At 36.9% G+C, this 22,726-nt stretch overlaps 2 protein-coding genes and 1 long non-coding RNA gene across 5 annotated transcripts in view; all 3 read left to right on the top strand.

The window, feature by feature from the left end:
* NR2C2 (nuclear receptor subfamily 2 group C member 2) overlaps nt 1–9,639 on the top strand; it is a 30,453-nt gene extending 20,814 nt beyond the window's left edge. For all 3 annotated transcript variants that reach the window (XM_088534652.1, XM_088534653.1, XM_088534651.1), the window contains 8 exons: nt 223–316; nt 712–845; nt 1,801–1,978; nt 2,993–3,114; nt 3,563–3,702; nt 5,293–5,430; nt 6,955–7,060; nt 9,207–9,639. In XM_088534652.1, the coding sequence (XP_088390778.1) occupies nt 223–316; nt 712–845; nt 1,801–1,978; nt 2,993–3,114; nt 3,563–3,702; nt 5,293–5,430; nt 6,955–7,060; nt 9,207–9,381 (1,087 nt within the window). In that variant the 3' untranslated portion in view covers nt 9,382–9,639. The remainder of the gene's footprint in view (nt 1–222; nt 317–711; nt 846–1,800; nt 1,979–2,992; nt 3,115–3,562; nt 3,703–5,292; nt 5,431–6,954; nt 7,061–9,206) is intronic.
* Nucleotides 9,640–15,153: 5,514 nt separating this feature from the next.
* LOC148592491 (uncharacterized) lies at nt 15,154–15,449 on the top strand. The gene is made up of 2 exons (XR_015913927.1): nt 15,154–15,335; nt 15,405–15,449. It is a non-coding gene; the product is annotated as an uncharacterized LOC148592491 (long non-coding RNA).
* Nucleotides 15,450–19,412: 3,963 nt separating this feature from the next.
* MRPS25 (mitochondrial ribosomal protein S25) lies at nt 19,413–20,630 on the top strand. Its single transcript, XM_088534601.1, has 4 exons — nt 19,413–19,593; nt 19,672–19,778; nt 20,091–20,178; nt 20,364–20,630. Exons 1-4 carry the CDS (start codon nt 19,460–19,462, stop codon nt 20,554–20,556), a joined length of 522 nt encoding a protein of 173 aa, XP_088390727.1. The 5' UTR covers nt 19,413–19,459; the 3' UTR covers nt 20,557–20,630.
* The last annotated feature ends 2,096 nt before the right edge of the window (nt 20,631–22,726 follow it).

Raw genomic sequence — 22,726 nt, 5'->3', positions numbered from 1 at the left:
AGTTGTTGTTGCTTTTGTGAAGGAAAGGAGAACATGCTGGATGACAATTTCCTCTCTTTCTGTTTCAGAAACTGTTTTAGAAATATTAAATCCTGAAGGTTAAGTTCTGAACTTCTTTAAATTGTAAACTTAAAAATTGATAATACCTTTTCTTCTGATATAGGTTATTACACGTTCTTTTGGTAATTGTACAATATTATTAACTGTCACTCTTTTGAACAGGTCAGCAGGCCTTCTTGATCCAGGAATGCTTGTAAATATTCAGCAGCCTTTGATCAGGGATGATGGTACAGTCCTCCTAGCTGCTGACTCCAAGGTAGTATTTCTTTCAGTTAAGTTCTAAACCTTTTGTTTCTTTTTTGTTGTTGTTGTTTTTTATGTACATAGATAAAAATCATTCTTGGTCTTGAAGATACAGTGGGGTAGCTCTGAAGATCTATAAGAATGCCAATAACAATCTGGGGATATTTATTTTCATATATGTATTTGTGCATAAGTTTAGCCATAGCTAGTTCTCTGCACAAAATGTCATCAGGGCAAGGATTGATGATTTCAGTAGAGTTTAGAGATCATCCTCAGACAGGTGTGATCCATTGGTGTCATGTAAATACCCAAGAGGAAGGGAAGATTACATAAGGGAAAAAGATTAAAGACAGGGAAAATGTATTTAACATATAATCTTGATCAACTAATCCAGTTCTTCCTTTTTAGGCTGAGACAAGCCAGGGTGCTTTAGGAACACTAGCAAATGTTGTAACATCTCTTGCTAATCTCAGTGAGTCATTAAATAATGGAGATACTTCTGAAATTCAACAAGAAGAGCAATCTGCAAGTGAGATTACACGGTATGCATTTACATTTGCAGGTTATTGTAGGAGGATGTACTTTCTGTTATGTTGACTTAACACTCCTTCATTGAAGTAACCCAGTAACTCTCAGCACAATAGAGATTGCCCCTTGCTTTAACACACAACACCAGTTCTTTAGAAATACAGGTTTGATTGTTCTCCTCAGCCTGCACTGCTCTTCCTGTGAAGAGCTGTGTTTCATGATACGTTTGTGTTCTAAAGCTAAACCAGATTGGCTTTTTTAAAAGATGACACACCTGGAAAGATAGTGAAACATGAAAAATATTTGGTTGCAAAGCTGTCTAGTCCTTCTCAAGTAAACAGCTTTATCAAATGCTGTAATACTGTCCGCTGGTATGAAATAGGAGCACAAGGTTTTCTACATCTAAAGCTCTGTTTATCATAAGAAGGTTTACATTGCTTTGTGTTTACAATGGCCCAACTACAACTAGAATATAAAGAATGCAGGACCAGTTTCACTTATGTAACTGTAAAGTTTCTAAGACTCTATATGTACTGTGAAACCAGGAGTGTCTGGTCACATCCCAGCTTGAGAGTAAGGCAATTTGGGCAGGTTGCCGTGAAGGTTATCATACTACCCTCTGCTGTTTCCACAAACTAGATGTTGAGGATACATTTCCAAGGTGAGAAGGAGGGCACAGTGGGTGATAAGTACAAAAGATCCCTTTACTAACATAAATGAGAGCTATTAAAGCAAGATGATAGCGAAAAGTTCCTCCCTTACGGAGGAAGTTCTTTACCAGCCCTATATGGGACAGTAGAAAGGGGCTAGACAGTATTGAAAATTCTAGTCCTGTGTCTTAGCCATAAACAGTTCCTGTACATTAACTTTTGAGTGAAATTGTCTCATAGGGTTTACTTTGACCACTATTGTGAAACTTTTGAGGTTGTAAGGAAACATTCTTTTATTATTTATTCTTCTTTTCTACAGAGCATTTGATACTTTAGCTAAAGCACTTAATACAACAGATGGCTCAGCAGCTCAGAACTTGGCTGATGGAATGGATCCTACAGGAGGAGGGAATATTCATGTAATCAGTAGAGATCAATCAACACCTATTATTGAAGTGGAAGGACCTCTACTCACAGATACGCATGTCACATTTAAGGTATGTGCTTCTTGAAATACTTTGCTAAGCAAACTAATTTTCAAGACATAACCCAAAATGAGTTTACTCTGTTTTCTTTATTATTGTATGTAATTTTGTGAACATCTATTATAGCATCTACTGTTACAAAGTGTCTAAACAGTTTTCACTGTTGCATGCTGTATCTGAAAAGTGTAGGTTTCATAGAACCCTTTTATAAACAGAAGGATGGTTTAACATTTATTTTACTTTGCATTGCTTTCATTATTGATAACTGCTTTCCATATCAAATATATGATTTGTATGCTTAAATCATTTATAAATGCCTACAGTATAAAGCTTTCATCTAAAAGGCTCCTTCATATAAGCAGAGGTTCCAGTGTCGCCTTAGATGCAAACAGCTGGGCCACCGTAGGTATTACATCTCAATGATGCTGCTGCTTTAAGTGAATATGAATTAAAACATGTTGAGGAACAGTATGGGAGAAACAAGAGGAGTGTTCGTTTAGCTGTTACCAAATTGCATTGTTTCAAGATATACAAAAATCATTACTGAGACAAGTAATACTTAGTGTAATCACAATTTATCACAACCTGAATATTTTCATTATTTCTGTTTTGTGAGTATAGATTTCCACTGCATGATTTTCCTATTTTAGATATTGAGAGTTCAGATATTATTCTACTTATCTTATAAAAGTTGCAAGAGAAGTCTTACAGTACTTGGACACTAAAAACACTCTACAGAGGAATTAAATTATGTATCATATTGTTATTACATGAATATTTGAAACACTTTAAAAGGAAATGTGAGCACCCACGTTATTTATGATTTCTCATCTCTTATCCCCATTTTGCCTTCCTTGCCAGTAATGAATTATTTACTTAAGCTATACATTAACAGTTTCTTATCACACAATGAGCTATGACAGACTATAGGAGTAGTTGGAAAGTATCTATTCATTATTTTGTTGACAATAAACATTTATTTATGCTTGAATTATGCATAGCATACTGTACTTTTATTTTTTGCAGCTGACAATGCCCAGTCCAATGCCAGAGTACCTTAATGTTCATTATATCTGTGAGTCAGCATCACGACTACTTTTCCTCTCTATGCACTGGGCAAGGTCCATACCTGCATTTCAAGCACTTGGGTAAACAGGCATTTTTCTTTTGAACAGTTTTTTTTCTACTGAATTTAAGTACCAATCAGAACACTTTTCAAGCATTTCGAATTTTAATTCAATTTAATTGTTTAATTTTAAATTCTTTTAAATATATTAAGGCTATGCAATTTTTTTAAAGAGATAAGTCAAAGATGGTAGAGTGTACAGTATCTACTGTCACAGTAAAAGCTGAATCAAAAGTATTTAATTTGTAGAAAAATATATTTATAAAGAACTGGTGAGCACCATTCAACAGATAACCTGAAATAGATTCCTGTAATCAGGAATTGTTCTTTGTAATTCTTGTAATATGCTAATATATACACCTTAAAATTGTTTAGAATACATTGTTGTTATTTTTTAGAATTAGTTGGTAGGTTAATACCAACATGATATGAACACTAGCTACAGCTGTTTGATTTTGTGCTGCTTACAGGCAGGACTGTAATACAAGCCTTGTGCGCGCCTGCTGGAACGAGCTATTCACCTTAGGCCTGGCACAGTGTGCGCAGGTGATGAGTTTGTCTACCATCCTAGCAGCTATTGTCAACCACCTTCAGAACAGCATACAGGAAGGTATGTATTCAGTGTCATCACTTGCAGATGATTTGTCCTGTCAGGTACAGGGTGAGAGGCTGAAACTGGAATTTAAATAACATTTTTAGAGCAACAATGATGATTAAGGGACTGGAGCATCTATCTTATGAGGAAAGACTAAGCGAACTAGGCCTGTTTAGCCTAGAGAAGAGAAGAAGACGGAAAGGACATCTGAACAATATAGAAGTGCCTGAGTGGAGAATGAAGAGAGGATGGGGCCAAACTCTTCTCAGTGGTGGCCAGCAACAGAACAAGGGGTAATGGGTGCAAATTGAAACACAGGCAGTTCCATCTCCATATGAGGAAGAACTTCTTTCCTGTGAGGGTGCCAGAGCCCTGGAACAGGCTGCCCAGAGAGGTTGTAGAGTCTCCTTCTCTGGAGATCTTCTAAACCTGCCTGGATGCCACCCTGTGCCACGTGCTCTAGGCTTCCCTGCTGGAGCAGGATGGTTGGACTAGATGATCTCTAGAGGTCCCTTCCAACCTTAACCATTCTGTGATTCTGTGTTTTTTTCTCACAAGCTGTTTTCTGATGAGTGACAGAGTTGTTCCCCATGATCCAGGATCAGCAGAATCCTTTACTTGCATGATTACCTCTCCCCCGGGGGTCTCTGGACTTTGTTGCACTGACCTCACAGACATCTCAGTGGGACAGAAGTGTCCACAGAAGAAATGTGGATAAGGTTGTAGAAGGTAGCATACTTTTCTCCTACGTCATCTACAGCTGACTAGCAATGTACCGAGAGAGTACTGCATCCCAGAGTCAGGATTGACTCACAGAGCTGCCCTCCTCTCCAGATGTAAATTTACTTTTTCCTGTTAGAATAATGATGCTTTTTCTTTTACCAAATCATGTCTGGTTTTTTTTTCTTCCTTCCAAAACCTCCCCTTTAAAGTGTTAAACTATAGCATTTGCTGAGTACCACAAGAATATCCTTGCAAGTTTAATGACTTTGGATAATGCTATATAATGTAGTAATGTCTTTTCAGAAGATCAGAGGATCCTTTCAGAAGGAAAGACTTATTTACTACAGTGAATGAAAAATTCACTTTTAAAAGTATAAATACAAGAAAAGTAGCACTGCCATTACTGCTATAGCATTCACTTATGTGGAAGTTAAATGAATGCCCATTAAAGTTAATGTTAAAAATTGCATGACAGCATGTGTTTTGTACTTTTGCTCATTCCCCAAATCATGCTATGCATTTGTAGAATGATTCATGATAAATTGAGAGTCTCTGATAAGAACAGTGTATCATTGGAATAGCATTGATGTTGCAGATTATGTTGTACTGGCAAAGTTATGCACGAGAGTTAACATTCTGTTTTAGCCCTTATCTGACTCAGCTTTGCAAGCCTCCCATAATCATTCCTCCATCCTCGCACATCCTCCATCCTCCTCCTGTTAAGTAAATAAAAGAAATAAAACAAAGCAAAATGTTTTTAAAATATCTCTTTGCCTGTTTTAAAAAGAATGAATGTTAGTTAATATATCAGATGTATTTGAGCTCACTTAAAAAGTGCTCTTTGAGCTTTTTATTTATTTATTTATTTATTTATTTATTAAGATAAGCTTTCAGGAGACAGAATAAAGCAAGTCATGGAACACATCTGGAAACTTCAGGAGTTCTGTAACAGCATGGCCAAGCTTGATATTGATGGATATGAATATGCATACCTTAAAGCTATTGTTCTCTTTAGCCCTGGTAAGGAATTTAGTAATTGTGCCTTTTAAAAAGTGGGCTACATATGTTAATAGTTTCTAATATTTGTTTATTTAAGAGACTGCTGTCCTGAGATCAGACTTTTTTTGTTAACCTGTTGATAAGATAACCATTTGTTTCATAATGATTTATCATTAAAAGTTTGTATTTTAAAAATAACTGTAGAGCAACATGCCCTGACTATCTACAGTTCAATTATATCAGTTATTTTCTGTACACCTACTTTAGAAGACTATATTCTCAGTCATCTCTTTCCCTATCTAAGCTTCTCTACTTAGGCAGGTGAGAATCTTAACAGTAATCAGTTACCAGCTATGTGTATTAGTAAAATTAGTGAGCTAAAAATCAAGAATGATTAGAGAAAATATAGTCTCAAAGTGACAAAAGGTAATTGGCTTCAATGTTAGTATTTTTAGGAGACTCATAAGTGGGTTAGAATTTGAAATATGAGCAGAAAATGCATTATATTTTATACAGAGCTTCCACAAAACCCCAAAAAGTAAATGTAAGCAAGCTGTCTCTCATTTATTAAAAAATGACAGAAGATCAACTGATACTTTATAAGCAGTGTTTGAGATATGAGGATTTACTAAAGGAGGTCATTCAGTTTCTGTAATGATAAGGCAATTGGAGTCATCTGTCTTTTGGGACACAGGAGAAGAAATGCTGCTAGAACGCCAAAAGTTTACCTTAAAACTGATGACAGGTTGAATGTAAGGGAAGCTATCACTCAGAAAGGTAAATTATTTACTTTAAATATGTTGCCACTTTAACAAATTACCAAAACCAAAAACGATATTTTGTAATCTATTTCTTTTTGCATATTTATTATTTTCTCTTTTATTATAAAACTTAATCTAATTAGAAGATTTTAGTGTCCTGAAACTTTGCTTTTGGAAATTTCTTGCAGATTGTATCACTAGATTTAGGTTTAATGTGGATTTTATTCTAGTCTGTGGGTAGAGAAACTCTCCAAACTTGGACTAGCTCCCTGCCCTTTCAAGGAAAGAGCTCCTTGAACACAACAGTAAAGATACTTCATCATAATCAGATAATGTGATATTCTCTGTCTTCCCTCTGCCCTCCCCACCTCGATTGTATGACTATCTTTAAGGAGCTGATTCAGAGTTAGAACACGGAACAAAGTTGAGAAGGTCAGGAAGTTGACCTGTCAGGGAAAAGAAACCTAGATTGCTCAATTTTTATAGCTAGTCAAAATCACGGAGCAAAATTAAAAACAAAAAAGCAGGGTTAGAAACATAAATTGGGAATATAATTGCCTGCTTCCTGGTATATACTTACAGGATTGATTTTTTCCTGCTTTCCTATGGGATGCAGCCAGCACTCAAGGGGTGGGGGAAAAAGTATGTTAACTCTGAAGCCAGGAAGTAAATTTCAATCTAACAGTTTTATTTAAATGAAAATAAATGTGAGAACCTTGTAACTACATATATTTCATAATGTAGAGGGAAACAATCAACATACAGAAATGTTTTGTTTCTTTAGATCACCCTGGTCTGACCAGTTCAACCCAAATAGAAAAATTCCAGGAGAAGGCACAGATGGAATTGCAGGACTATGTACAAAAAACCTATCCAGAAGATACGTATAGGTATTTATTGTCTGTAATACCCAAAATAATGTTACAGGCCATAGCTGACAAAGGCACAAAACAACATCCTGACATGCAAATGCCCTTTTTGATGTCTGTTTTGTTTTGGCAGTTGAGATAAAAGAACCAGAACCTCGTTCATAAAAGCAAGCAGGTGTTCATTTAAATAGAGCAAGAAACAAGAAGTTTAACTTCTTCCATTCAAACTAAACTGTATACTTTGTTCTTTTTCTTTAATTGTCTTTGATTTCCATGTTTAGAAAACTAGACAGATATAGTTTAATAGAAGTCTTCAGAATAACTACCATACACTTTTTTGCCTTTAATTAAAATGATGCCTTCCTTTTCAATTTGGATAATTGAAGGGTACTCTGAGATAATAAAAGGCTACTTGTATCCTTTTAATATTTATCAAGTTACACTTGTAGAAAGGTATTAAAGCTGTCAGCTTATAAACCATTGAAAATTAAGGGTTACATTTGGGGAACAGTCACTAAGTCTCTTCTGTTTATAATAAATTCTCACTTCCTCCTTTCCTTTGCCCCCATATTTATTTCTGAGGATTTCTGTTTGAAAGTATCTAATTTGTTTGGTCAACCCTCATCTGTTCTTGCTCACTACTTGCCGGAAATAATTATCCCTGCCCGCCCCCCCCCGTTTTTTTTTTTTCCTTTTTTTCTCTCTATCTAAGCTCATTATTTTTCAGCTTCACTGTCACAATGATTCACAGTGCCAGAAGGGAAATTCTAGCCACTCTGTAGTAATCTATCCTATAATTTCTTTTCTTGTGAAAGTAACCTTCTTGTGGAAGAAGCATGCAATCCTTTACTGTTAAACAATGAATGATGGTAGTGTAGCATTTTTTAAAGAATGGGGAGAGGGTGTTAACACTGGGTCAAGAGATGGCATATCAGGATTCCTAGTTATATAGTTACAAACACCCTGGTAGATATGATGTTGTATCAATACTTTGATCATTTATTCAGTCTTTATACTGGAGTGGAGGTGGGCATATATTCCTTCCATAAGCAATTTGTGCAAGAGAGCAAGAAAATTTATACCATTAAAAAAAAAAAAAAAAACGGATTTGTTATATTCACTTATTGTTTTTAGTAATGATTCAGGGAAGAAAATCAGCCACAGCCCTAAAACTTTTCCATACTTTAATCAATGTTGTTTATTCCCCTATGCTCATCCGTAGATGAACTTAAAATACAAATAGATTATTTCTGAGCAACTGAATGCTGACATAAATTCAGATTGAAGCAAAAAGGTTACAGCTTTCAAAAAAATGGTGAGATGGCTTGAATCTTTCTGCAGTTTTCCTCTCATGTTTACAAAAGGGCTTACATACTTTTTCCACAAATGCTCAAGTGTCCTTCAGAGGTCTTTGTTCAGCCCTGCCTAAAGTTTGCTATTACTTGCCTATGGTTCAGGAAATTAATTTATTTTCACCTTTGTGGTGTATATCTACTGTGTAAACACAATAGATATATTTGCAAAATTGTTCTGTTTTTAAAATGCACTAAAAGGCCAGAAGTGCAATGTGATCACTTCTTCATATTGCATATCTGTTAGCATACTAATACATGAAAACCTATGTATGATATATATTTGAAAATATGTAAGAATAAAGCAGAACCCTCCAAATTCCTTTTCTCATTAGAAGCAGATTCTCTTATTCCCTTTTATACATAGCCAGTGTCTCTGACTGGTTTGTCATTAAGTTGCTAGCAACAAGAATTATGCTGTTCATGATTTACATTCTCATTAAGAATTTTTCTCTTAAAATTGTCTAAATATTTTAATTGGTGTGAATAATGGTCTCAACACGATCCTGAATTATGAAGTTCTTCCAGATCTAGGAATTTCAGAAGCAGACCAGGAGAACTATATGTTTGTACATACACATTTTTATGTTAATGGCCTTTTCCCTGGAGAACCACTAAGAAAGATGGAGGATTTTCATTTCTCTTGCAGTATAGAAAAGTAACCATTTTTTCATACTAGCTAAATTAACTTTAATTGCCTCTTTACTCCCCTTCATGAGTTATGATGATAATAAATGCAAAAACAATTCTTTAGACACAGGATATTTTAAACTTGCATTATTTGTATTTATAATTCACTGAACTTCTTTTTTCAGGCTAGCCCGGATTCTAGTTCGCCTGCCAGCACTTAGGCTGATGAGCTCTAGCATTACTGAGGAACTGTTTTTTACTGGTCTCATTGGAAATGTTCCAATTGACAGCATAATCCCCTACATTCTCAAAATGGAAACAGCAGAGTATAATGGTCAAATAACTGGCACGTCTGCATAGTGGGAACAATACACTTTGGATCAAAATAATTTTCATAAAAACATACATTTAAGAGAAAGAAGTTAAAAGAATAACAGTTGGGTATGTACAGATATTTCTAACTTGTTACTTAATTTCCTACCAGATTTCTTCTTGTTTGTCTGCTGACTTAGACAAAATTTAAGCAGCTTTTAAATGACCTGTAATTAGGACCTTTTCTGCCACAAGGAATGTTTCTGATGCCTTTCATTCAAAAGGCTTTAGATTACTGAACATACTTTTAACATGCTTTGTATTTAGAAATTATTGGTGGTTAAAAATAGAGTTTTATAATATGGGAGATAAGTAATGAAATTACTTTAAAAGTAAAAGAACAATATGTATATATTTAAAAAATGTCCTTGGAATTAATATCTAATAATTGCCAGGGTATGATATTAGCACTTTGTAAGCACTTCTTGTCAAAGCGATAATGTCATCAACATCCTGCTTATAAGTAGGGAAAATAAAGTTGTGTATGTCTTTAGTAAAAATGCTAGTGATTTCTGTGAAAATGTAGAATGCTACAGGAGACAATCATTTATTCTGCAAAAAATCACTTATTCTCATCTTATGCATTAAATAATGTGGATTCTTAACTCAAACTTCCACATTTTGTGTCATTATATTAAATCAGTGCAGCCATGATTAAAAGCATGGTATAAGCATAGGGACCGTGACGTGCTATGAAAATTACCCAAACTAGAAGATAGAATTTGAGTTTCTTGCTGCAGTGACAACGAAATATTCAAGATTCCTTAAAGTATCTACTCAGCCTGATGCAGATGTTTACACAGTCCTGACATATACTCTAGTAGGATACCTTTTGATTGTAGGAAAATTTGTCATTAGCTGGGGAAACAGTCTTTTTCAATTAGAGCTGCGTAATGCTCTTTGAGTACACTTGGTGTGTTTTCAAATTTGCTCCTCCACTCCATATTCACCATCTAGCCAAAGTTACAATTTAAAACACAAAATGTTCAGAACCTCTAGCTGTCAGCAGGACTGTATTATAAAGTTCTTCCTCACCATCCTTCCCTGAGGACTGAGCATTTCTTCCTTTGCAAAGCTCTCCATCTTCGCATGACTCAGTTCGAAACTGAGTTTTAGTTGTGATTTACACTCGGTCACAAAGAATTGCAGTTTATGGTTGATACAGCAATGAACTTCTTTTAAAATTGTTTTGAGTAGTGAGACATTACCACGTTTTTCTTGTACTGACCATTTCCTGATAACATTGCTTTCATTTTAGTATAATTTATTAACATTCAAATATCAAATTCATCGTTCAAAATTTTTTTTGAAATCACAGCAATTATTCCTTCATCAGATTATGGCTTATTAGAAACATTAATTAGTGATTTCTACAGCAGAGGCATTTTCTTATATATTTTTACATGACAAAAATCTAATGATAAATTCAGCACTTTTGATTTACTTATGTTAATGTTGATTTAGAAGGTTGATGTTTGTATCTTTTAAAGGTCTGAATTTAAAGGTCTGAAAAAGTCCTTAAGCAATTTTGATGAGGCTCCTAATGTAGTAATGTCATTCTCATTTGCAGGCTTACGTTTGTAACACTTGTGAAAAGGAAGGCAATGAAATTTTAGCTTCTGAGTACATTAATTTTTTTTCTAATCACCGTAGTTATAACACTCAGAAATTTCTGTTTTTAAGAGGTTGTTACAGAGAGCCCATTCTAAATGCAGAGAACAGTAATGTTTCACTTTTTCTCTGAGCTTTTGCTATAGCAAGTGAAATTGTCATATTTTTTATGTGAAGAAAAGACCCATATACTGAATATCAGGTCAACTGGAATGCAGAATGTTGTACTAGCTGTTGTATTGCAGTGTCATTTCTTGTGTGATTGTGTCAGGACCTTGGATGTGAAGTCCCTGTTTTAAGGGTATAGAACTTAAAAATTAATTGAGGCATTAGCAACAAAGTACCTATCTAGGGTAAAATGTTACTTTTTGTAAATGAGGTATTGCAAGGCAAACCATATCTAGAAATTATTTTTTGAAATATCATGAATGCATTTAATAGATATGTATTATCACCTGACATCTATAAAGTTTCTTTCTGTGTAACATCTTCAGCATGATTTTCTGGGTTACATTAGTCAAAGCTAACCTAGTCTAGTCCCAATGCTGATAGAAAAACAGTACTATGTTGATGCACAGAGTAAACAGTTTGGATTGTAGAAATTTTGACAACTGATGGTGGATCTCACAATTTCAGAAACATTCGGGATCTAAAATGTTTTTAGTATTTGAATGTAAGTTATAAATAATAAGGCAGATGTGAAAAATAATCTTACACTTCTTTCTCACATGCTACTTGAGGACTACCATAAAAATGAGTCAAAGATTTGGCATGCTATTGACAGACACTGAAATAAATCACTTAAAACATTGCCATGTTAACATTATAAACCATATTCTCCAATGCAGTAGGGCTCCTTTGCACTAAATTTCAAGTGCAATCTATCAGGGAAGCTATTTTAATTGCTTTAAAGAAATCTTCATCTCTTCCATTTACCATTAATAGGAGATGGACATCCCAGAAGCACAGAACTGATGAAGGGATTCTTTCTGCTCTCAGTTTTAAGTGTTCATATAATAGCAATAAAAAAAGGCATAGCTAAGGAAAATGGGCTTCACCAAGTTGTTCTTGGCCTGTGAAGATCTTTGGCATTATTTTCAGCCACTTCTGGTGACTGGGTATTCAGGCCATCCTAGCATGATGAAGGTAGAATCACCTATGATATGGCTGAGCCTCAAGTGAGTTTTAAACTATCTTTGGATACCATTTAACCTAGTTTGCAGTTTGGCTACCCCATAAATTCTGAATCCATGTAATCCCCCTGTGTTGCTAAAGAGAAGTGGTTATCATTACTGCAAAAAATACAGCGTGAATAATGTAGGGCACGTCATTTTGAGGTTCCCTTTACCCTTAGTGAGTGGAAAATAGTAACAGACTAATCTCACTAGCTTGCTTTTAACGTTTTACTTTATTTCTTTTTCTGCAAGGGCAAAGTTCTGCTTGTGAGCATGGAAGAGAATTATTCATTTTTATTTTAACAAAACTGTTGAAACAGGGTGTTTTTTTATTTTAAGTGTGGAAAAAGATGCTTTTTTTCCCCCTCTCTCCATGAAGGCCTGTCTTCAAGGCCAGATTCTTTACAAAACTAGAAGCCAAAGAACCATAGTCTGAGGTTGATTCTAAGAAAAGTGACATCTCACCAAAGCTTTACTTAGTGCCTAAAATTTATACTCTCCATCATTTTCTAGGTCCTGTTTCTGGTACTTTAAATTACTTCTGGTAATTTAAAATATCTTAACTTGGTAGAAAAACAGTGCCAAAACATCTGATTAGAGCTATCTGACTTGAATACATGTGCACATCAGTAATAATTCAGACCAGTGTTAGAATTCTGTACAGACTGGAGCTGTGGCACGTAGGGGTGATAACGAGTCAACAGAAGGACATGATCTATTTGTTTTCCTGTTTCTTTTGAGGAGGAGTTGGATTAGGATCTTGCAAATACAGAGGAATAATGATCAAAAACTCTGTGGGGCATTTGGGGTTAGCTTTGTACTAATGCTTTTTATTGCATTTATGTTGGGGAAAAAAGCAAACTTTCCTTTATTTCCTTTATTTTACTCACATGGGATTTATAAGACACAGCACTAAGACTACTTGCAAAAACCAAGTTTTTCTGCTCATTAACATTGGTTTTAGGTTAGATCTAATGCTTTCAGTATCGGTGGAATTATTCTTGTGCAAAACGGCTGGGAGAGGAAAGAGAATGAACTCCAAGGATTTTTAAAAAGTTTGAGAAGAGATATACAAGACCATACTTTAGCTGCCTCAAAATGATAGATTGTTAAGGAAGCTTGGATTTCAGAGTGCTCCGAGGCATAAAACTTGTTAGTCGCTGCTTATTACTTGGTATCACTTAGTAAAAGTTTGTTTTCCCTATCATTTCTGAAACACATCGACCACAGAGTAGCCAAAAGGCCTCCAGTGAATAGCACTGACTGAAGGGGATTCCTGTACTGAAAACAGCTGGCCCCTGCACTGTCTTGACTTTGCTCTTTAGCAAAGGTGCAATAGGGAGAAAAGTGTCGTATCTGCAGCTTCCAGGCCAAAACAGCCTCCTCGGAACTTATTCTAAAACATGTTTTTTCTTTGACAGTGACTGTAAAACACTTTAAATGTTTGCACGGTGTATAGGCTTCGTGGATGACATTGGCAAGATACTAAATATGCCAGTATATGTTCCTGCCCATGTGAAAGGAGGAGGGTAGTTAGGATTCTTCCCTGTTTACCTGTCATTTAATTCGCAAAGGATAATTTTAACGATCACCATGTAACATTAGGGGCAATAGTATCAGGGTACAGTTTAGCCTAGAAAGGCGAACATACCATGGTGAGGATGCTGCTAAACAAGCAGTGACCAGAGGAGCCTTCTGCAAAAGCTGCAGCAGTGAGGAGCCCTATCTAAATAGGCCAATGAGAGCAGTAAAAATGGCAAGTCAAACACGCAGTCATGTCTGGTAAACATTTTAACAAATTGGACTCCGAGAACTCTGATAACTTGATTGTCCAGTTCTAGAGCATACTGTGGCTTCAGCTGCTGCTGACTGCAGTTACCTTGGGATGTCTGTGTATTATACAAGGAACCAGCTATCCGTAATACAAATGCTGCTTAATGATTAAAGACCAGGTGTATCAGCAAATACCTGTAGGACCACGTCCCTCAGGGAAAACAAAATTATATCTCTCTCTGTGTATTTTTTTAACGATCTTTGTTCTTTCATTGGAAATACTTCTCCTCTTGTTCACTTACTATTTAGAGAGCAAAAGTAGGATAGGTTTGTGTCCTGTCCCGTCCACACCAAGAAAAAAACAGAAATACTGGGAGGAGAGTAACAGGTAGGCTCTCATCTGTCCCACTTGCCATAAACAGCAGAACAACTTCGGTAGTGGTTTGCTTTAGTAAGCACAGACCTGCTCTTCCAGCAGCACACAGGAGGTCTTAGCACCTCCAGAAGTATCCAGGTAGATTCAGCAAAAGGAGGTCATGATTCTTCTACAGAGAAGAGGCCGGGGATGGTTAAATTATCAGAATCTACTGGATCTTGATGGACAAAAAAAGGATTAAAAAAAAAAAACAGCTTTACATGAAGTTTATCAACAAAAGGCAGTAAAATTAAAATAATGACTTTCTGTGTCTTTTAATTCTAAAGTTGCTGGGTCATTTTAACAGTAAACTCCTTCGGTTTACGTTCAGGTTTAGCGTTTGACTAAAGATGCTGTAATTCCTCCTGTTAAATTATGATACAATCCTGCTGCAGATCCAACATTAAATCTGAAATTTGTGCCAAAACAAATAAATAAACTGAAGCTGCAAGTCGTGTTCTCCTTAAAGTTTAAATTCTCTAATATATTTAGATTTGGCAAACAGTAGACCACAGAATTATCTTATTTCAGAGCTTTCTGTTGTGAAGTCATGCTAAGTTTATCATGGATAATACTGTCATAATGTTCCATAGGTCTCATAGCGTGTTTTATCCTGTGAGTTACAGAAATGCTTTTAAAAAAGCTTATTATTAAAATTATGCCTTTTTTCTCTCCCGTTTTTAAAGGCTTTGACAGATTTTTATACATTTATATTTTTTGCCTCCCACCACTTCATTTCTTCATATTCAGTGCTATAACTCACTCGAACAGCTAATAATGTATATATTGTGTGTGTGTGTCTGAATGTATATGTGTTTATATCTGTCTAAATATGCTATGTACAGTGTATAGAATGCAGTGAAAGTGTGTACATATGTACAGATATGTAGCCATGTATTCATACTGTTCTACATGTGAAAGCTTTTCATTGATTTGCTAATCCGGAGCTTCCTAGTTTTCATTTCTTGGTCCAAATTAAGCTCTCACTTAAGAGATGCATCCCCATGAACTTCAGAGCTTTGCACCTTTTTTTTAAGCCCATCTTGAATTTGGTATTTTGTGTTCAGTACTGACAAATACATTTGAGTCTTTGAGTCTTCTAGATTATTTTCTATTTGAGTCTTCTAGATTATTTTCTGTATCTTTTCTCACTTGCTCTGTTGAAGTCAACCAGTGAAGAGCTAACAGAACCTATAAAATCAATGTTAAGTAAATTAATTCACATAAATAGTTCACATTCGTAAATAGAATATTACCTCTCCATTGTCAATATACACTCATTCTCTTCCAGCCTTCCTAGATAAGTTTTTTTGTGAAGTTTTATTTCACAGTGAAACTTGGTAAGTGGACTGTTTTAAGTCTTCAGCAGTGAATAACTAGAAGAACAAATTGCCCTGTTTTTGTTGAACAGTAACAGACAGAATAGGATGTAATGGTTGCCATTTTAAAAATCACTTGTCGTATTTCCATAACAATAGCATGAAATTATACTGTTAATTAAATTGTTTTCTGTTTAGTGAAATAATTACATTCCTGTTAGAATGATAGTTAAATAGGAGTTCATAAGTAGTTTATGACCATCAAGACTTCCTTACAATTTTCACAGGGCATTTCAGTTATATATCTACAGTTTTTACAATCTAATATTTTTATTTGTTCAAGTTAATTTATTCTTTAATTCAAAAAATTGAATTTTCTCCTATCTTAAAAGTTTTTTTCTAAATTTAGTTTTTGATTTGAATGAAACATCTGAGCCACTGATAACTATTTCTAGTATTATTAAGCCTTCATCATCTTCCCATTCTTTTACCAACTCTAGTTTTTACTTCCTAGATCATGGCTTCTCTTTCTCATCAATTTGAAAAATTGTTAGTAGGATTCATTTTCTAAAGTTATTCTCTCTTTTGTAGTTTAAAGAAAACAAAACTGATTAGTTTCTTTAGCTGTCAGGATAACATTCATTTGCACATTTTCTCCTTTCCTGAAACTGCAGTTTCCATGAAGCTTCCTCTGTTTACAGCGGGAACTAGACACACAAGCATTCATAGAATTAGACTTGAAATAAGATTTATACTGTCTATAGAGGGAGTATTCAACACTTAAATTATCAAAATTATCCTTTTCCTTTCTGACCACTTGGAGTGGCATAGGAAGCCTGTAAAAGTATTAACCTCAAAAAAACAAAGTTTTATGAGAGTAGTTAGCATGTCTTTGTTTATGTCCCATTAAGAAAGTGATACAGTGTTTCTGAGCATTTATTTCCACCTGATGGAATCAATGTGGTAAAGACTTGTGTATGTTTAAGCAGATGAGCAGACACAAATTAAAATAATGTCAGTTTCTTACTCAAAGGGGGAGCAGAAGTCTCTTGCAGAGTTAGGCCCTTGGGTTGTAAATCCTGTACTATGAAGAATGCTAAGAACATTCTGTGTTTCTTGCAGTATTGTTCAGTAGGCTTTTGCAAGCTTTCATTTTAAATAGAGAATCTGTAAAACACATTTTTGTGTTTTGTTTTTGACATTTCAAGCCTTATTTCTGAGATCTTCAGCAGGAAATTCCCCATATAAATTAAGGGCAGGAATTCCTGGGCCTGATGATCCTTCATTAGTGTCATGACAATCAATACTGTCTGAATAATATTTGTTAAAAGCAGAGTAGAAACCCAAATGTCTTAAAATGTTACTCTACTGTAGTAGCATTTTTAAAGATTGAGAAATGGACTGGGGTAGAGGTGAGCATAGAATCTATTTAAAAAAAATAAACTGTGAATTTAGAAAATGAACATATTTTGAGATTGTGAATGTGCTTATATATGCATTTGAATTATTTAAATTTGAGTGTATTTTGTGCTTCACAATACAAGTAGGAATAAAGGAAATGCTGCAATATTTTACAGCAAATGTGGAATGTGAGATCAGCTCTCTATTTATCACAGGAAACTAAAGTCTGAGAACCATGCTTATTGTCAGGTAGCCAATACCTAGGAATAATTGCTTTCTTGTACGTTTAAAAAAGATCTTAGATAAGTGATAAAGCAGGTACAAGTCCATATTAAAATGTTTTTTATTGAATTAAATGTTGGACTGAATAAACTTCAAATAAAAGACTATTCTTTATAAGGAAAACATTACTGGCATAACTTTAAATCCACGTATGATAACATTTATATGCAATATGTAGGAATATTTTTATAATTCCTCTCCAAAACACATTGTAAGCCAGCGTTCGAACAGCTCTGTAACGGAAAACTGCACATTGTATGAGTGCTGTATGTATTTGGCATACCAGAAAGTTCTCAGCTCATACAAAAATATCCCTGCCCCCCCCTTTTTTTTCCTTCAAAAAGGAAATTATCAACCTTAATTCCTTGGGGTATTTTCTGGAAGTCTCTTCATCATCATTTAGAAAGCTGTTGTTTATGTAACTGTATTTTAATTTCAGATTTAAAACCTCTCAGAAGTTGTTCATTTCTCACAGCTTCTTTTGTGAAATCAGCGTTGTATATATGATGGCATTTAAAAATAGTAGCATGTTTTTTTATCTGAATTTTATATCTGATCAATGTCCTCAGTCATGAAGAGGAATTTGCATTGTCGTGTTTGTATATAGAGTATTGCAGTGCATGATTAGCTTATGCATTTTATTAAATGCTGTTTAAATGTGGCATTATATTGTTGTGGCTTAATATTACTACCTAAATGAGGTTTATACTATTAAAGTGAATCACAAATATAAATGCATTCTTGATTTTATTTTTAGTTTCATTTCATTTATTCTGAAACAAGAATCAAACAGATCATTTACTGTCTTTCAGGGGAAAGGGTATTTTCCCTTCATTCTTGTTGGTGATTTAACTAGTTCTAATAGAAGATCAGTCCCACAAACCTTACTAATGTCAAGGAGCTACTTCTCGGAACAAGTTGAGGAATTTTTTTTTTCTTAAAGGTTTTCATTCATATTTTAGCCATCTGCTTTCCCCTTAAATATAGCTGAGGAGATAGCTCTTAGTAAATACCTGTTCACTTATACCGGGCAGCCCTTTTCTACCCTAAACACCCCCCTTCTTTTAAAATTAAGGGGTTGCAGTGGGTCTTTCCACACACGTAACTGAGTAAAGACAGGCTCTGTATTCAAAGCAGTAGAGTTTTGTACATATGAAGTACTTGTTTATATAAAGAAGGTGGTTAACTTTATTTTTGTTGCTGTTTGTAGAAATTGTACAGTTTTACAAAAGTTTCACTTTTTGTCAAACAAGACAAGCACAGTGAAGGGCCTGCTTTCTCCCAGGAACACCAAGGTCAGCCGGCCATGCAGCATAATTCATGTGCTGACCTTGGTGTTTATTTTGTGACACCTGCGTGCAAATAGATCTATCCTCTGCCACCAGCGACTGTGCAGGTGTCCCAGGGTGCTCACTAGGACCGTTACCGAACGATAAAGCCTCTAGTGAAGAAACAGGCACAGGGAACGCTGAAGGGTGCAAGGACTCGAGACGATGGTGCTCTGGCCAAATGTGGGAGGTACCTTGAGCAACACCTGTCCAGCCTGTGCCAGGGATAGATGCAAGGAATTGTGGAAACTTCTCTCCAGCAGAAGATGCATTCTTCCTGCTTGACAGAGATGTATGGGTTAGCACAAACAAAAACAGCCATTTTTCACTTAACAATTGCAACGTGATAGCAAAGCAAAAACTTTATCGGTAGAGTTAAAAAAAAAACCCACTAATCTGCAGCAAGATACAAACTTACTACAAAAGAGAACTAGAAAAAAAAAAGCCTGTGATTAGCTTTTTGCAAGGAGCTAAATTGCAGACCTTTCCTCTCTGTTTTATTCCATCTTTCAGCTGGTTTCCTCTATTAAATTACTGATACTAGTTATTTCTTACGCCTCCCTTTTAATGCCCCCCCCCCCCTTACCACTCTCTTTTCCGCCTACGCGTTTGGGCTCCTCGTGTCGCGTCGCTGCCCGCGCTGGCTGCGCGCGGAGCCCGGCGGGGGGGGGGGGGGGGGCCCTCAGCGAGGCGGCCGCAGTCCCGGCTGTCCCGCGGGGCGGCGCCAGCCGCCATTTCCGCCTCCCGCACGCGGCCGGCGCCATGCCGATGAAGGGCCGCTTCCCCATCCGGCGAACGCTGCAGTACCTCAGCCAGGGCGACATCATCTTCAAGAGCTCGGTGAAGGTGATGACCGTGAACTACAACACAGCGGGCGAGCTCGGCGAGGGCGCGAGGTGAGCGCGGCGCGGGCAGGGAGGCGGGCCCGGCTGCACCTACCTGGGCCCAGCGTCTCCTTCGATTCCTCCTTCCAGGAAGTTCGTATTTTTCAACATTCCCCAGATCCAGTACAAGAACCCCTGGGTGCAGATCATGCTTTTCAGGAACATGACGCCCTCGCCCTTCCTCCGCTTTTACCTGGGTAGGTGCCGCCGGGCCGGGCCGAGGCTCCGCCGGAGGGCGGCGCGGTCGGAGCCGCCTCTCTCCCCTCGGGCCCCGCTGCGGGTCGGGCAGGATCGCGCTGCTCCCCCGAGAAGCCGCTGCCGCCCGCGGGGTTCTGGCCCCAGCGCCGCTCAGCGACGGGGTTGCCCCAGGGCGCTGTCCTGCCGAGCGGCACGGGAGCCGCGCGGGGGGCACGGGGCCGTTGAGCCCTTCCTGCCGCACGCCTCGGGGAAGGGGCTGGCTGGAAGGCTCCTTCTCGGGCACCTTCTAACAGTGCAAATTTTTCTGGCAGACAGCGGAGAACAAGTTTTAGTCGATGTGGAAGACAAAACCAACAAGGAGATAACAGAACACATTAAAAAAATCTTGGGGAAAAGCAAGTAAGTAACACAGGCGAGTGCGCATCATAGTATGAGTGTGTAGAGACTTCATTTTATCAGAGACGAGGGCTATTGGCCGGATAAAGTCCACACAGCAGGACCTGCTTGGATGCCCGGTGCTCCAGTGAGCGAAGCTGGAGGGAGAGGGACTGCTGGCAGTAACAACCGGATCTCTCTCATTTTAGAGAAACACTTGAAAAAGAGGAAAAGGAAAGAAAAAAACTATCACACCCTGCAACTTTTGGTCCCAGGAAATACCACCTGCGAGAGTGCATGTGTGAAATTGAAGGTCAAGTTCCCTGCCCTGCTCTTGTACCACTTCCCAAAGAAATGAGGGGCAAATACAAAGCAGCTATGAAAAATGAAGCGTCAGCCTGACCCCTCCAGCTGTGCTCCCTCCCGCTGGGATGATCAAGGTGCTTCCCTGAGAGACAGCACTATTGGCCCTGGGAGAAGGACTTACATAGTACAAACATCCTTGCCTCCTGTCACAGGTAGAATAATTCAAGGGAAAAATATACTTAAATAAATCTTAAGTTAAAAAATAAGTGTCAGCTTTAAAAAGTATTGCAGTCAACTATGCCCAAAAGCAAGGAAATTGGCACAACCATAGTCATTTCCTACTCCTGCCTACTTCCATCCTGTCAAAGCATCTTTTAAATTCAAAACCACTTTTGTGATTCGTATGAGACAGAATAATTTTTTAAAGTAATTTTTTCCTAGAACTCTCTTGAGAGTTTGAAGGCAGTCAAAAAATGTACCTGCTACTCAGTGTTGTAATAAAGGAAAACAGCTAAACCTGTGTGGAGTTTTCTTGTTAAAAATGATTTAGTTACTACTCACAAAAAGTTAAAGCCTCAGTTTTTAAATACGCCACTAGTGTAGCTGACATTGCACTTCTGAGAGGCATTGAGAGTGAAAAATAGTGTATCTGCAGTAAAGAAGAGTTTTAAAGTTGTATTTGAAAGCCATGTTTTTTGCTTATTATGCTTCCCATTTTTTTCCAATTACTCTTTTAAGTGAAAACAGCTTCAGAAACAGACTGTTTCTTTAACAGTCATGCTCAGGGAAACTATCTGGAGGATCTATCAACTAAAAGTAAGTTCTAGCCAAGCCAACTGTGCTTCAGAATCCAGTGATGTTGAGTGTCTGCATCCTGCGCACGGGCAAAGTAGGAACCACACCCAGAACTCCTCAAGTTAGACATTCACTTCACCAGATTTAGGCTAACAACAAACCTATCCTGACACAGTATAAAACTAGCATAGACAATTCTGTAGTGCTGGGAATGTGCTTCATGGTTTGCACAATGCTCAAGTTATAGTAAGAATATATTTCACCCTGATGAAAGCCTGTGTTAAAAGTGATCAGACGTAAGCAGAACACAAAATAAACATGTTATTTTATTTCATCTCTTACAAAGTTTCCATAGAGTAGTGCATGCAATTTTAATAAATGTCAATGCTACCTATTGAGCTTTATAGTTAAATGTCTTCAGTGTGTTGTGCCTTGTAAGCTCCACAGAAGTCCAAAGGCCAGCACAAGGTTTTCCCTTTGGAGAAGTACGACTTTAATGTTAGATGTCTAGTCTATCACTTAACACTGACAAAGATCATGAGGTATGCTTGTCTCCTACCTGCTTGTAAAAATTACTACATACACAATAAGGATAATTTATTAGTGTGTTAGACTGTAAAATACAAGGCAGGATATTCGCAACAAGAGAAAAGAACAAACACTTTAATAACATAAAAGCTGAAGCCACTGAAATAGTCCTTTCCTGTTGAAACCAAAAGAAATTCTGAGTTATAATGCAGTGGATCTTATTGACTAGCAAACGAGTCTGTCTTAAATAACTATTTTATAGTATTTCTTTTTAATTCCTGCAATTTCTCAAGCTTAGCTCTGTTAACACATACTCCTGCTGCCTTCATAAACCTGGTGGCACTTTTCACTTGAGTCTATTTACAGGTCGGTCCTCTGCTATTCACTTAATGCGAAATAACAGTCATGGGCTCACAGTTTTCTAAATAAGGATATCTCAGTATAAAAACTTCAGGAATTTGCCTTTAATCAAGACAATCAGTTCTGCACACCTTACACCTTCACTTGGACTATACCAGTATGAAGAAGGTCAGTTGTCCTTGAGTGCCTGCTCTGTTATTTTGATCAGTTATTAGTGTCACTAAATGAGGATATGAGTATTTATGACAATTCTAGAAGTCCCTACCTCCACCTATCAATAACAAAATAAAACTACAATTCCTGCTCTTCAGGTAGTGCAACTGACTGTGTCTAAAATCCTATCCCATGCTTGGACTATAGCCATGCTATTCCTGCATTATCAGAAGCACAGTTAAAAGCAGTGTCCCATTCCCGAAGAGTCTGCACTCCTGAGTAAGCCTAATGGTATTAGTGTTATATAGTGTGACCTGCCCTCTTTTCCTCCATTTCGACTTTAAATAAGCACACCCTTTAGGCTAAGCCCTCCCCACCACCCTTTCAAACACTGATGTCTCATGAGGGGGCTCTGACTTCCAAAGACAAA

The sequence above is a fragment of the Tinamus guttatus genome, unplaced genomic scaffold (assembly GCF_059628265.1).
Source record: "Tinamus guttatus ecotype Peru unplaced genomic scaffold, ASM5962826v1 Tinamus_guttatus_pri_ptg000580l, whole genome shotgun sequence".
NCBI classification, from domain to species: domain Eukaryota; kingdom Metazoa; phylum Chordata; class Aves; order Tinamiformes; family Tinamidae; genus Tinamus; species Tinamus guttatus.
This window is presented reverse-complemented; position numbering and strand designations above follow the sequence as displayed.